Raw genomic sequence first — 15,120 nt, forward strand, 5'->3', positions numbered from 1 at the left:
CTCTCTCTCTCTCTCTCTCTCTCTCTCACACACACACACACACACACACACTTTCTCCTAGTTATTACAAGTGTGTAGTCGTACATTGTGTACCAAGGTCGCAGCTGCGTAGGTTGACTGATGTTGCTACTGTAGATACAGTATGGGTAGTGGGGGGTGTTATTGCCGCACTGGAACCTGGTTTAGGCTACTGTAGACGTCAACAGGGGCTTCCTTCTCCATAATGACTTTGCGCACCTCTGAAAACCACTAGCCGCCTGATTCTGTCGCACTTACAAATCATACACACATACACGTGTTGTTGTTGTCGTCACTCCTATCTCCGTAATGAAATATAGAACACAATAACGCGTCCTAAAACATACACGACTAAGAACTCAACATGGGAGTGGGGTTACGTAGCGTCAAAATGTACTTGCTAGTGGTGTTTGTGATGTGGCTTTGGTCCACGAGCCACCTTTTTTCTCCTATCTGTCCTCTGCCAGCCCTTCTGCTGGTGTCAGCAACATGGAAATAAGAAATATCGCATGCACGAAGAACAGAGAGAGAAAAAATACTCGGCAACAAGGTATAAAATTAGCGCAACGCGGATGCACAAGGTTCTCAGTAACCTACAGTGCTGTGAACTCGCTGATGATGACAGGCCTGCACACATTAATACAGACTGCCATGTAAATCTGTAATAAGGCTACGTAGGCTACTTACCCGAGAGCGCGTCCCGGAGCCAACTGCGTTTAGGCAGGAGGTTAAGGTGTTGCTGTCCTGCTCTCCCCTTCGCAACAACAGCAATCGGGAGCTTTTCGGTGCATTAGATGTTGCTGTGATTACATAGCTAAGGCCAGCGGAGGTTAAAACATCACCTAAAACCGAGTTTCAGTCTCATCGGATCGCGGAGCCTACTGTGCAACAACATTGGCGCGGGTGTTTTCATAATCATACAGTCGACAGATTTTCGTCGGCGCGTCTCCGCAGCTAGGTGGCGGACTGGTTACACTGGATCTTGTTTTGCCCACTTCTCTCGGAGAAAGTTATCGCTCCCAGCCAGTATTAATCTTTCAGATTGTGCTCAAACAAGCTGTTAACGTGTCGGGATGATGGGCCTGAAGGGCTGCAGCGGCGCGTGTGCGTGGTTACAGGCTGTATGTGACAGTGCAGAGGGGTTTGGTGGATGTGCGGGAATGCAATTGCGTGGCCATTTTCATGGCCAGTGGAGAGGAGGAGATAACACGTCGAACACAGCACAGGATCTCATTGCGGTTCATAATAGGCGATTGGGGAGGGTTATTTAGACGCTTAATAAAATGGCGACGACTTGTCTAAAGTAGCCTGCTGGTAGGATTTTGGGGAGCAGCTCAAAAGTTGTGCCGCTGTAATGGGATTCAGTTTACTCTAGTGGGAGAGGAAAGAAGGGCCGGCTGCGCTGAAAGCACTTATTAAAAAGTTAATGTAAGAGCTGTTTATCATGCATCAGATAATATTGATCCAAAACTACAAACAATGAACGTTTTCCCAGTTCATGCAGTGGGAATAACAAAAGATTCAGCATACAACAAAACGTATAAAAATAATAAAATAATAAAATTATAATAAATTACATATTGTTTATTATTTGTTGTTAGTGTAGTAGCCTAATGTAATAGTGAGTAACACCATCTTTAGCCTATTGTTCATGGAGGGTGTGGGGTCCCATGACAAATATGAGCTTCTGAACTGGCCCTCTGCTCCTGCTCAATGTGCATTGTGTACTCTAACCTCTAAATACTGCTGGTGCACATGACAGAATACTCGTGAATTTCATCGACCCAGTAAACAACCAGTATTCTACCACTTGGGGTTTGCTGTATGTACAATAGTTTTTAAAACTAGATTTAGGGTCTCTTTACAAGACAGAGCCTCGTGATGAGGTAATGATGCATGACTTGTCATTAATGTGCTGCAGAGGTGCATATTCCAGAATTTGGAGAGCAAATTTATAATAAATTAAATTACTACAAATGACATATATTGAACCTGAGGTCAGGGCAACAGGGGCAGTTTCCCACTTGGTATTCTGTGCTTTGAATGTAGATTACAGTTCATGTTTACATACGAGTTGTTTGACTTGAAGGCTTTCCACCAGTGTATTACATGTGCTTTGAAATATTTTGATTAAACAACATGAAAAATGGGAGCACAATATACACCACTTTTGTGACACAACGCAAAAAAATGTTATACCTTAAGACAGAAAGGCTATGCAAACTGAGGTACCAAAAAGTCAAGCTTTATGCTGTTAAAGTGAAGAAAACTGAAGCTCAAATACTTTAATGATGCATTTTCCAAAACTAATTTGCAATTAACGGAATTACATATAAACAATTGACATACAGTAAACCTGGGCCTTTTGGAGGGCCATATAGGGGTCTGAGGATATGGGCCAATTACCCTCCTTGACTCTTTGTTAATCCAACATGGATATACAGCTCATGTACAGTACATTAATTAAAAGCTATTTCCATTTGGCTATATTTCTATTTCTGGTCAATGTTATATTAAAAAACATTGAATAGTTTTATAAGAAAAAGCGAAATGCAAAGAGGTTACCATCTGCATAAAATGTGCAGAATGCAATTAATAAAATGTAGAAAAAGTCATTTTCAAATAGGAAAATTATAATGAGCAAATTGAGGCTCAAGAAAATAGAAAAAAGCATTTGAAAGCAAGTAGGTAGTCTGTGTAAAGGGGAGTGATTAGTTAGCAGTTAAAAGCTGATGTGGAACAAGGAGTGGGACGTATCGAACTAAATGGGACATGAAAATTAGCAACAAAATGAGGCTGTTAACTTTTTTTAAATATAAAACAGAGTGAGTGTTGTAAAGCAGCTCTGAGAATTATGTAAGTAGCCTAGGCCTACGAAGACATTTATGCAGGTTTTTCATCAATGCTTGCAACTTGTAATCCAATCTCCCTAGAGCCACTACATTTATATCGGTTAACTGAGATGATATAGGCCTAATTGAATATACTGTTATTGTTTTAAAATCATAGACAGTTAAATAAATTAAAGAAGACCAAATTAGGATACAAAAGTGGGTGAAATCTCCCATAAATCATGTCAAGAGTAATTGTATTGCTTCAAAAGAGCACTGGCCTGCTCTAAACACTAACAATTATGCATGGGACACATCCACAGTGTGTTTACAGCTGTCTAACGTCTAAATGCATTCATTATTACAGGTGAAATGTGTCAAAGTCTGACAAACTCCATTTTCTTCAGTTGTTGTCGCCTGCCTCGCGCCGTCTCATTGGCTAAAATGAATGACAACGGCGTTACGTCACTTCCCGTTTAAAGCTGCATGATGGCGGTGTCCATGAAAGCGCTGGCACATTGACTTCGCCCGAGTTGTGCAGTTCACCCTCTCCATAAACTCCTCCGGGAGTCATTTGTCAGTAGATGACCTTAAGCGAAACCATCGTCACTGAATATTTAATGAACTGTATTGCAGGTAAACAGCTTACTTCGCTCAAATACCTCCGCACTGCTAATATTGCATGCAACGTTACATTAGCAAGCTAACCTACGTGCCTGCTGGGGAACCAAGCTAGCTGTTAGCTAATTGTGTAAGCAAGGTTACACAGGGACACGGATGTGTTTTTACACATTAGCTAACGTTACTTGCTTCATTGGGACTTGAGACTTCTGAAAGATTCTGAAACTTAAATTCATGCCATCCTCTATGTTTTAGATAATGGCGCTCCACAGACTGTCCTTCAGACTACGGCAAACGGTAAGATCACTGTTGGAGAATCAGCAGATACATTACCTAGACAGTAAATAAAGAATAGTCTATTTTTTAGTGTGGGCATTGGCAGTAGATTAATTTACATGCCTACCAGTAAACTTACACAAACATGAATTACTAACGTTGTTTATATTGTTTACATCATATACTTCCTATTAAACTACCTTGTAGTTTAAGTTATTTTTACACTCGTTTAAAAAAGTGTTTTTAAGTAAAAACAAAATTCTGAACAGACTGTTACTTTGAACATGTACAATTCAAAGCAATGCTGTATGTCACCCTGACCAGAGCACAGAGGTATCTATGTGGTCAGTGAAGAGTCAGCATCCAACCTTAGGTTGTAGACACTCGCTGCTTTCATTCAGTCCCAGAGGACAGAAAGCACCTGCTGTGTGATGTTCTGTTCAGGGCATTATTCGGGTAAATCCTAGCCTGTAAATGCCTCCCAGATATCCAAGGATGGTCAACATGACAGATGAATGTAGATTACAGTTCATGTTTACATACGAGCTGTTTGACTTGAAGGCTTTCCACCAGTGTATTACATGGTTGTACTGTATAATCAATGTGTTAGGTTTATATCTGATGCGGTGTGTTTTGACACACATAACTGTTCCATTTTGATTCTTTTGCCTCTTATAAATACTGTATTGTAAGCCAATGTGGGCCAGGCACCTTTGGAAGTATGTAAACACTTGAATAAAAGTATTCACTCTATTAAACTTTTGCAGGTAACACATGTAAGGTCCCTTCATACTAGTGGATGTGGGCAGCAGCAGGAGGCTGTGGCTGTGGAGTCAGAACCTGAGCCCTTCTCAGTTTTCAGAACACAGGAGAATGATCCGGTAAGCAAATCAGACTTAACCAGTGCAAATGTTGTCATTATGCCAACAGGCAGGGGGAAAACACGGCACAAGTGCCCAGTTGCAGCAGATTTAATTTTTTTTCAGTAAGTGTCTGTACATGTGGATGATTTCAGCTGGTGAGCTCACTGTTGGTCTCTTTCCAGGCATGTCACTCAGAGAAATGTATCGGACAGTATTACACCTTGCCCTCTGCACACATCCGAACTCTGTTCCCTCACAGCCTCCCTTGGCGCTATCAACAACAGGTATGTGCTTATGTCAATGACTTCATGCACATTATATAACATACTAGCTCAAAGACATTTTTTGTGAGATTTGATCTATTTTTTGATAAAATGTGCCATGATGACAAATTGTCATGTACGTTTTTTAGGTGAAGACGTTTAATGAAGCCTGCATGATGGTGAGGCAGCCAGCTCTGGAGGTCATATCATACCTGAAGAAAGCCGACTACAGCAAGCCTTCTCTGCGATATTTATTCTGTATCCCCTAAAACACATGCTCACATTCACAGTCCAACACACTGTTCTTCTCTTGATGCTTCTGAATAGACATGTTGTTAACCTTATCAAGTTGTTCAGATGGGTTGAAGGGCAGCGGGAAGACAATGTCTCTCTGTCACACAGTCCACTTCTGCTACACACAAGGATGGCTGGTGTTGCATGTTCCTGATGGTGAGATGATCTCAAATCACACCCACCAAGTGGCTGACTGTTACCACTGTACTGAACGCAAATTTCTTTTTTTTTTTTTTCTTTTTTTTATGTTGCAGCTCACCTCTGGGTAAAAAACTGTAAAGAGTTGCTGCCCTCATCTTATAACACCTCTCGCTTTGATCAGCCATTACAAGCCACTGAATGGTTACGCAACTTCAGAATCACCAATGAGCACTTCCTTTCAAAGGTAAGGATTATTTGGTAGTTTGCCTCTTTTTAAACATCAATAATCAAACAATATAATTTTATGGGCTACAATTTTTCAATTTGAATTTTATGGCTCTTGAGTATACATAGTCAAAATGAAAGCTTGTGGTGTTTACAAAATGTTTCACATAATTAACAGGCATGTAGGCATTTATAGACCATAAATGGGCCTTGACTGCATCTTCACAGCGGTTTAGGGCACATGCTGATATACATAAAACAATTAAACAGCTTCTTGACACCACCTGAATTTACCAAGAAGCACAGTGTCTTTGCATGGTGCAATAGCAATGTAACAGCTTGATATGGTATGAAATGTATTATTTGAGGGATACATTTTAATGTACTGTTTTGTGGAAGGAGCGTCCTAATGGGATACTTTGCTATTTGAAATCAGCTCTGTGTCACCTTTGTGTGGCAGTGTGTAGATGAACCGTGTTTGGCTTTCCTCGGTGGCGGCAGGGCACAGAGCTCCCAGTGGAGCGTTTTTAGATTTGTGTGAAAAAACACTGGACATCTGGTGACATCTGTATGAATTAAAATGAGGACCAGGCCCATATGAACATGGTCCACTGTTTCTTTTCCAGATAAAGACAAAGCAGCGCTATGTGTGGACAAAGAGAGAGTTTACTGAGGAGGGAAGTCCACTAGGAGAGCTGGTGGATCAGGTTAGTTTTCTCACTTTTCATTTGTATTCATTGGAGATGTGGTTTATCTCGCCCTCTGAGACATTTTCATCATTTTGTTGTATTTTCCGTCTGTGCCCCACTCATTCCTTTTTCTGCTCTACCGATGTCCCCACAGGGGATCATTAAAGTTTCATCTTTCACCTTGTCTTTGCTTAGCGGTGATCATTAGCCAATGAACTGAGCACGGGGACGGATCAGCACGATATTTTTTTACTACGCTCACTGACGAAGGCGGAAAAGATCAGTAGATTTATGTTCAGCCTGTTCATTTTTCATCTCTTACAATCAGTCATTATTGCTCTGTATCATTTGCAGCATAATAAGAAAACCGCTGAGACAAGCGCGGCCCTATTCACAAACTAATTTTAGTCACCACTGGCGTTGCTGTGAGCTTGTTGTCACTGTAATTAGATCTGATATTAATAACCAGCCTTCTGACAGCACATTATTAGACAAAAAATCAAATTGGTTTCAAACCTCCTGCTAAAGGGAATCTGCATCAGACTGTTGGATGTTTACAGGATTAATACTTAAGAAATGGGGCATGAAATTACTTTTTGCTCTGACACTTAGTTGCTCAGATTTTGACCCACAAAATGAAATGCGGTGTTACTATTTTAAATCAAAGCAGCAGAACCAGAGATAATGTCTTCTTTTACTCCACACATCTAAATTTGGCACCTACATTACCCAGAATGTAGTCACACATTTCCAGACCTTTCTCCACAGCGCTAGGGAGGAAGCTTCCACACAACATTCCTCGATACGAGAAAAACGTGCTCTGGTCTATTGCCATTTATTTAAACCAATCGCAATCGTCTTGGGCAGTGCTAAGGAAAGTAAAGGACATCTGGCGGTACGGGAACTATCCTGTAAATGAATGGTCATTGATATAGACTACCCACAATGCAACACCACCACCGACAGTTCAGTTGGTGATTTGGGTGTGTTGTGCGCGTGGCAGCAAATGTATGAGCTACTATATATTATACAGCCTTTTTCACTCCAAACTGACCTGGATGTGTAAAATCGATGGACATGACTTTTTAATAGCTTATAATTTCCCTTCATAAGATGTTGTCATCAGGCATCTGATGGTGCTTCTTTTACCGTAGGGTATAGCTCGTGTGAAGAGCAGCAGTGATGTGGTGGGGGCGGTGATGAAGGAGCTGAGGCTGCAGAGTGGGCAGCCAGAGTCCGACTTCCGCCTGGCCGTGGCTGTAGATGGTGTCAACGCCCTGTGGGGAAGATCAACCATCAAGAAGGAGGATAAGAGTGCTGTAAGGAAACACATTCACAATCATGTCACACCTCATATTTGTCTTTATGCTTTGCACTGATAAGACGTCTTACGTGTCTCTCTTTCTTGCTGTTATTAGGTGGATGTGGATGAGCTCACTTTGGTTTATAACCTGAAGAAGCTAATGACAAACGACTGGGTGAGAAGAACACATAAAAGGCGACGACCACAGTTGCATGAGAATGATATATTTCAGTTTTTGTTACCATTCAAATTTACTCTTTGTCTTAGACTGGAGGCGCCATCATCACCACTCTGTCTCAGACGGGGTCTCTCTACACTTCAAAATCTGCATATTTACCACAAGAGCTGCTGGGAGAGGTCAGAGATCATTTTATTGTACTTGTGATTAGTATTTCCTTCTCTTTTCAAACTACGATATGTCAAACCTGGCCTTGAGACTGCATCACTCCCATCCTCAGGACTCATGTGCTGAAGTTGTTTTTTCAGATTTAAGTAAATTGATAATAACAAGATATAATTTGTTGCTGCCTTGTGGCTAGAATCTCAACCTTTTTTCTTTGAGCAACAAAACAGCCAGTAAATGCAGTTGTATTGCCAGTGTACAGATTACTTGTGACATTTGTCAACGAAGCGTTGCTAAACAGAATCCTAATCATCACTGAGTCCTCAAATGTGTCTACCTTCTTCATTTTGTTCTACGTTAAAGCTGGACCCGTTTGCAGTGTTCTACCAGTGGTTGTGTTGTTGCAGTGGGCTGTAATATTATTTATAGCGGATGTGTTAATCCAATGTCTGCGTGACATTAGATATATATCCTTATGGACCAGTAATTCCATCATTGTCACCAACCTCTTCCATTTATGCTGGACAACAATTGAACTGTAAAAGTAAAAGTATGCTCACATAAAATTATTGTCTCACCATATATAATTTTTTTTGATGGTAATCATTTAGACTTCTGTTTTGGACCACTGACCATGAGACTTCAAAACGATGTACTAAAATATGCATTGTACTCCTCTCAGTGCATTTAAATTATACAATCATAACTATATCTATTTGTTTGAATATTAAAACATGGCCTTTGTTGCATTGGATATGAGGATATGCATGTCTGTATTTTAATTGATCTAAATGGTGTACATTGTTTGATATCTGAACAGGCTGTTTAAAGACAGGTTTGATGTGCAGCATGTTGACTTCCTGTCTGTGGTTTGCTCATCAGAGGGGGTTTGACAGCATGGACCCGTTCATCCCGGTGTCGGTGCCCAACTACAGCGAGAAGGAATTTGAGAGCTGTTACCTCTACTTTATGGGCCGCCAATGGCTGCAGCATCCACAAAGTGAGTGTTTTATTTAAAAAAAAGGCATTCAAGCAATGCTGTTTTTGTAACCTAAAATGATTATTTTCCCTCCTCAGGTCGAACAGAGGAAGGAAAGAAAGAAATCATCTTTCTAAGCAACAGAAATCCATCAATGTTGGACAGAATTTGTGCCTTCCTATGAAGTTAAAAGAAGACACAAACGTCACACACATACAAATATCAGTGACCTATAAATACATAAATATACAAATGTCCATGTCTATAATATCTGTAAATTATGATGCATGTGTGTTAGTACTTTGATAATAAAATGTTAAATAAAGTAAAAACAAAACTTGTCTGTGTTTTTAGATAATTACTGTCCACCAGTTCTAATCACTGTAAAGAACTTCCTTGTTTTAAACCCATATTTGAGAGGTGCCATGTTTTAGTTTATTTATTCATCCTTCAGGTATCCTTGGATGGTTCCTCTGAGATAGATCTCTTCCTCCAGGGACAGCAGCACAAGCGATCTCACATAATAAAAAAAGGAAATCCCTTTACACCACTACCATAGTATAAGGAGAGAGTCATACAGGCCATACAAGCAGCGACATCCATAACACGTTCCAGTCAAGTTTTATGTGAAATAGCAACATGTTTCCTTCAGGGCAGCTTGTCTAATACCTTCAAATGTGATAGAAGAAGGTCGTACTTTTAAGCTAATGAAATTTTGCAGTTCATTTAATGCCTAGGGTGCATAAAAAGAGAAAGCAATGTCACCGAGCTCTGAGTGCACCCTGGGGACCCGTTAAAAAAAGTAAAAAAAAATCCGATTTGTAGATTGAAAACATTAAAGGCAGTTTCTGTATTGTCTTAGCCTTATGGCGCAGCGCCACCTGGCTGCGGTCCAGATTATTGCACTGTTCACGTGATAGTTTTCCGCAATCACATGACTTGCCAAAAGTTGGATCGCCAAAACAAACAAGTGGCTCGAGGAGGAGGCACTGGCATGGCAGATTGGACAAAGTTAAGCTGTCCGTGGAGGGTGAATAGTTTTAAATGAACCCCTGGGACATGCCAGAGATTGTATTCGGATCCTCTGAGGTGAGATGATCTTCTTACAAGTGCTCTGAATGACATGTACAAACAAATGTGTGTGTCAGCTAAATGAATGGAGCAGCTTTGTAAACTTGTATTTGCGGCCTGACTATGATTCAACCCGTGTTTCATGGATTTTGAATTCTCTTGCGTAATTTCTATAATTGTTTGTTTCTAGATAAAATGGCGTTGTTATTGCCATCATCCGTTCTTTTGGTCCTGGTTTTCCTCACAGCTGAATTGACCCTCTCTACAGGTAACACAAAACAGGTTGAAAATGTCTCAGTGCAAAGTTCATCATACATATCTTCTGTTCACCAATACAGACAGAAAAACATGTTGCTATGACTTCTTCACCTTCCAGGAAGCAATACATGTGTTGCCAGAAACTTTGGCCATGACTCAGTGGTGTGTGAGTGTAATTCCACCTACTGTGACAGTGTTGGATCAGTCATCTTGCCCCCACTGGGCCAGTACTCCTCCTACCTGACCAGCATGGCCGGCAAAAGACTGGAGGCAGGCCGGGGTCAGGTCCAGGTGAACGGCAGTGGTGCAGGTGAGTGACGATCTGGGCTTCTGCTGGGATGTCTGTGTCGCTGGAGCATCTCTCTCATCTCTTCATGTGTCTCTTTCAGAGCTCAGGTTGACTATTGTTCCCTATCAGAAGTACCAAAAGATCAAGGGATTTGGTGGAGCTATGACAGACGCAGCAGCTGTTAACATCCTGTCTCTTTCTGCTGGTGCACAGGACCAGCTGCTGCGGCAGTACTTTTCCCCCGAAGGTACACTCAGTAAAAGGAACCATTCAAAAAAAAGCCCACTGTTCAATAGTAGGGCAGTATCTCAGAAAAGCATAATGTGACCATAAATTCCAGGAATATCTGAACATTTGTGTGTGTATTTTACATTTAAAAACACAGCAACTAGTGTTTTTTTCAAATAGCAACGGTTGTCCTGCTTCAACATATTAAAAAATAAAATAATACTATAGTTCTGTGAGAGGTGTCTATATGTGTAGGTTAGTTTGTTTTCCCTCAATGACATAATTTGGACAATAGACATGTGTAAAGAAAATAACAGCAGTACAAAAATACAGATTCAACTGTTTTTCTAAATTATGTGTGAATAGCAAAAAGGAAACAGATAGAATCTCATAAAAATTAGAAAAAGCTTGCCATTTTATGATGTTGAATCATCACCCAGCCTCATTTGTTATTGATGCTGTGTCTGTGGAAGGTATTGGCTACAGCGTGGTGCGTGTCCCCATGGCCAGCTGTGACTTCTCCACCCGTCTGTACACGTATGCTGACACACCTGGAGACTATAACCTGGACAATTTCACCCTGGCCCCAGAGGACATCAAGATGAAGGTCTCTATTTTCTCAGACTCTGAGACATACACATGTCCATCACATGTACATAACTAATCTCTCCTCCTCCTCTTCTTCCTCTTAGATTCCTCTCCTGCAGCGTGCTCAGGCCATGTCTCCTCGCCCCCTGTCTCTGCTGGCCAGCGCCTGGAGCGCCCCCGCCTGGATGAAAACTAACGGTGCTCTCATAGGAAAGGGCTCCCTGAAGGGCCAACCTGGGGGCAAGGAGCACAAAACCTGGGCTCAGTACTATATCAGGTGACATTTGGGGTTTTACCTTAATGCAGAGATCTTCAACAAGGGGTCTGAGAACCCTAGGGGGACTTCAGAGTTACTACAGGGTGGCTGCCAAATTATGGTATAATGTAAAAATAATTTGTACAATGTTTTGTCTCTAAGGCAGCCATCCACAGATAGTTAATCCTAAGGATCCACTCTGCCACATGTATGCTTAATATTAAAACAGGATTTATAAAATCATGCCAACAATTTTTATTTTATTAGCTTATTCTAGTATTCTAGTATTCTATGTACTAAAAAAGTACAGTATGTAAAAAGGCTTTAGACCACCCACACGTTATTTTAGGCACAGTTTAATATTCAATAATACATGTAGTAGGGGATCTCTGATCCCTCTCTTTGAGTTAAGGGGTCCTTGGCTTAAAAAACGTTGAAGCGCTCTGTCTTAATGCAACGTTGAATACAAGAGGAACTTATTCTGGCTTATTTTCTTTTCTCTCAGGTTCCTTGAGGAATATGCTAAATATAACTTGACCTTCTGGGCTTTGACCACAGGGAATGAGCCCTCTGCAGGAGAGATGACAAACTACAGGTCTCTTCTCTCATTAGATTACAATGAATTAACCATCATCGGGGCTCCCTAAATTTCACAACAGACTGATGAAGTATCTTACTGCAGTTTCCAGGCTCTTGGCTTCACTCCTGAGGAGCAGAGAGACTGGGTGGCTCTGGACCTGGGCCCCGCCCTGCAAGCTTCTTCACACCCACGCACACATGTCCTCATACTGGATGACAGCCGCCTGCTGCTGCCTCACTGGGCTAAAGTGGTGAGTCCAAGGATGGAGATATAGTGGGGATAGTCATGGTAAACAATGTCATAACTAAGACTTCTCTGGTGGTGCAGGCAAAAAATGAGGAATTTCAACTTAAATCACTGTATGTGAAGAGAAAATAGATTGACCAATACTAAAAGATCTTAGCACGATAACTTAAGATATAATGTAAGATTCAATACGAGCTGCATTCAACACAATGAAGAAGATAGATCAAGGTGATGGGGAAACGCTAACGTATGTGTAGTTTGCTGCCATTTACTCTGTAGTGAAGCCGGTACAGGAATGAAGGACTTTTTACATCTTCCAGTCTCGCATCTTTTTCCTCTGGAGGAAATAGTGTAACATTACCAATGTGTCACATTGATATCAACTGGAAGAAAGGAGTTTTTTTTTAGTAGTAGCCGCGATAGGTTTTTGTTTTTTCATAAAGAAGCTCCCAAAACACTCCAGGGACAGACGTGACTGAGTCAAGGACAAGATTACACAAGGCTCTGGTTCACCAAGTTTAATTAAAGAATTGTTAAGACTTTATTACCTCATAGAATGCAATTTAATACTGGTTTATGTATGATGGAAAACCAGCATGGGTCATATCAGGGTCCTAGAATTATGTATTATATTTAGGTTAATGCAGTATTTACCATCAGTGTATACCAATAATTTCCAATGTTATAATCTATTATATTAATGCAGCCTAGACCTGGATAAGCCGCATAAAATGTAGGAATGGCATAACCAATTACAATTTAAGTTAATTTAGGTGTTTGCTCATATTAACACTTGCCCCATGAGTTCCCTGGCTACTGTAACTAGCAGTTGTGACAGTATTTGCTACAGATCTGACGGGGCTGAACAGAACAGCGTCCTGCGCACACAATCTAGAAGACTAATAGTAAATTAGTAAAAAAAACTTTTTAATACCATACAAGGCCTTATTTGTTGAAAAAACTTAATGCAATGCTTTTAATTACTTTCCATTACCTGCTTTTCTTGTCCCTTCTCCCTCCAGGTCCTAAATGACATTCATGCAGGAAGGTACATTCATGGCATTGCAGTTCATTGGTACATGGACAGCCTTGTCCCAGCAGAGATAAGCCTGGGAGTTACCCATCATCTCTACCCAGAGTATTACCTGTTTGGCACAGAGGCCTGCTCTGGCTGGAGCCCACTGGACAGGGGGGTGAAGCTGGGCAGTTGGGACAGGGCTGAACAGTACGCACATGATATTATAGAGGTATGCTATTTTGAATGAGGCTTGTTCAAGCAGATTCCCTGTGACACGTGAGATTTGACAAGCTCTGAGCTGTTTGTTAAAGTTGAATCACCTCCCTCGATGCTGCAGTGCAGGTTGCACTGCGCTACACACACACTATTCAGAAATTGCCTGCAGGCCATCAAAACAAGCTAGAACTGGTGTTTTGTTCCTTCTTTCTTCACTCTCTCATATGAAATTGGACTCCCCCCATTCGGTCTATTTTGCATGGGTGCATTCAGACTCTAGACCTCTTAGGAATCAGGAGGGATTTGTTTATGTAGATGTGTCCTTGTGACATTAAACAAAACACCAGGCACCGGTCCAGTAGATTCATTTAAACAAAACAACCCCTCATAATAAAAAAGTTACAAAAAACAGACTAGATACCGAACTGTGGGTATTTTCTCCATGACAGGACTTGAATCATTATGTGGTGGGGTGGACTGACTGGAATCTGGCATTGGACCAGACTGGTGGGCCAAACTGGGTTAAAAACTTTGTGGACAGTCCTGTTATAGTGGATGCGCAGCGTGATGTCTTCTACAAGCAGCCAAACTTCTACAGCATGGCCCACTTCAGGTAGCAAACTGACTCTCACATGACTTGTCCCCTTTTTTTTTTTTACCTGTTCAATCATTACATGGAGGCAGTCTAATGAAATCTACACAAATCACCCTTTTCCACAGCAAGTTCCTGTGGGAAGGGTCTCAGAGAGTGGGTGTGATCGCCAGTCGGGAAACAGACCTGGAATACTCTGCCTTCATCAGACCAGATGGCTCAGTAGTGCTCATCATACTCAACAGGTACTTTACGTGAAATGTGTTTTTTTTGCGCGAGTGACAGGACAATTTATTCTACTACATTGTGCGTTTGTGTTTTGTAGGTCATCAGCAGTGATCCACTTTGAGGTATGGCATCCCGCTGTGGGCTACATCTCCTCCACTTCCCCAGCTCATTCACTGCTCACACTTGTGTGGAACACACACTGAGCGTTAATATAAGTTCACATTTGTTTCACCATCAATCATTTTTCTATGCACATTCCAAAATGCCACAAAGTCACCCTGTTTCCTGTTGGAACCATCTTATTACCAAAGTGGCTACTTTGAGTGTTGTCGGTATTGAGCCACTCAGACGCACATGTTCTAATTACTGGTGCAAGATTAATTTATTTTTTAAATTACGTGCTTTAGTGATTTAAGTGGTCACTGTATTTTGTTAACTCTAGCAAACAAATAGGAATAACCTTACCTCATTTGATTTTCATTCAAAAGCCTTTATATGCACTGATTCCTAGCAGGAATTGTATCCGAAAGTAATTAATTTATCAGTTCCTCAGATGACCTGTACCGAACGTTAACTGGTGCCATGATTTTTCCGCTAATGAAGTGCCCTCACACCATCTCATCAAAAAAATCATATAAATGTACAGTAACTAAAATGCCTTGTGCTGTTGCTATTTAATTTTAAATAAAGTGCGTTTTGTTTTA

At 41.1% G+C, this 15,120-nt stretch overlaps 3 protein-coding genes across 8 annotated transcripts in view; 2 read left to right on the forward strand and 1 right to left on the reverse strand.

Moving 5' to 3' along the window:
• Nucleotides 1-1,293, reverse strand: part of LOC117946694 (histone-lysine N-methyltransferase ASH1L-like) — a 15,033-nt gene extending 13,740 nt beyond the window's left edge. For 2 of the 6 annotated variants that reach the window (XR_004657081.1, XR_004657084.1), the window contains exon 1: nt 706-1,290. The gene's annotated coding sequence lies outside the window, so the exon portion shown is untranslated. Of the gene's footprint in view, nt 1-705 lie in introns of all 6 variants that reach the window. The other 4 variants (XR_004657083.1, XR_004657082.1, XM_034874992.1 and 1 more) reach the window with 3 other exon arrangements.
• A 1,990-nt stretch (nt 1,294-3,283) lies between these two features.
• Nucleotides 3,284-9,180, forward strand: dap3 (death associated protein 3). The gene is made up of 13 exons (XM_034875088.1): nt 3,284-3,485; nt 3,726-3,767; nt 4,514-4,627; nt 4,792-4,893; nt 5,022-5,130; nt 5,230-5,322; nt 5,421-5,551; nt 6,159-6,239; nt 7,376-7,540; nt 7,640-7,699; nt 7,792-7,881; nt 8,750-8,867; nt 8,945-9,180. The coding sequence occupies exons 2-13, from the start codon at nt 3,729-3,731 to the stop codon at nt 9,028-9,030; spliced, it is 1,188 nt and encodes a 395-aa protein (XP_034730979.1). The 5' UTR covers nt 3,284-3,485; nt 3,726-3,728; the 3' UTR covers nt 9,031-9,180.
• A 581-nt stretch (nt 9,181-9,761) lies between these two features.
• gba (glucosidase, beta, acid) lies at nt 9,762-15,036 on the forward strand. The gene is made up of 12 exons (XM_034875072.1): nt 9,762-9,935; nt 10,108-10,185; nt 10,294-10,485; nt 10,565-10,711; nt 11,166-11,299; nt 11,385-11,557; nt 12,042-12,131; nt 12,219-12,366; nt 13,385-13,609; nt 14,046-14,209; nt 14,317-14,433; nt 14,514-15,036. The coding sequence occupies exons 2-12, from the start codon at nt 10,113-10,115 to the stop codon at nt 14,617-14,619; spliced, it is 1,569 nt and encodes a 522-aa protein (XP_034730963.1). The 5' UTR covers nt 9,762-9,935; nt 10,108-10,112; the 3' UTR covers nt 14,620-15,036.
• Nucleotides 15,037-15,120: the final 84 nt, after the last annotated feature.

Source organism: Etheostoma cragini, chromosome 6, assembly GCF_013103735.1.
Source record: "Etheostoma cragini isolate CJK2018 chromosome 6, CSU_Ecrag_1.0, whole genome shotgun sequence".
Taxonomy (NCBI): domain Eukaryota; kingdom Metazoa; phylum Chordata; class Actinopteri; order Perciformes; family Percidae; genus Etheostoma; species Etheostoma cragini.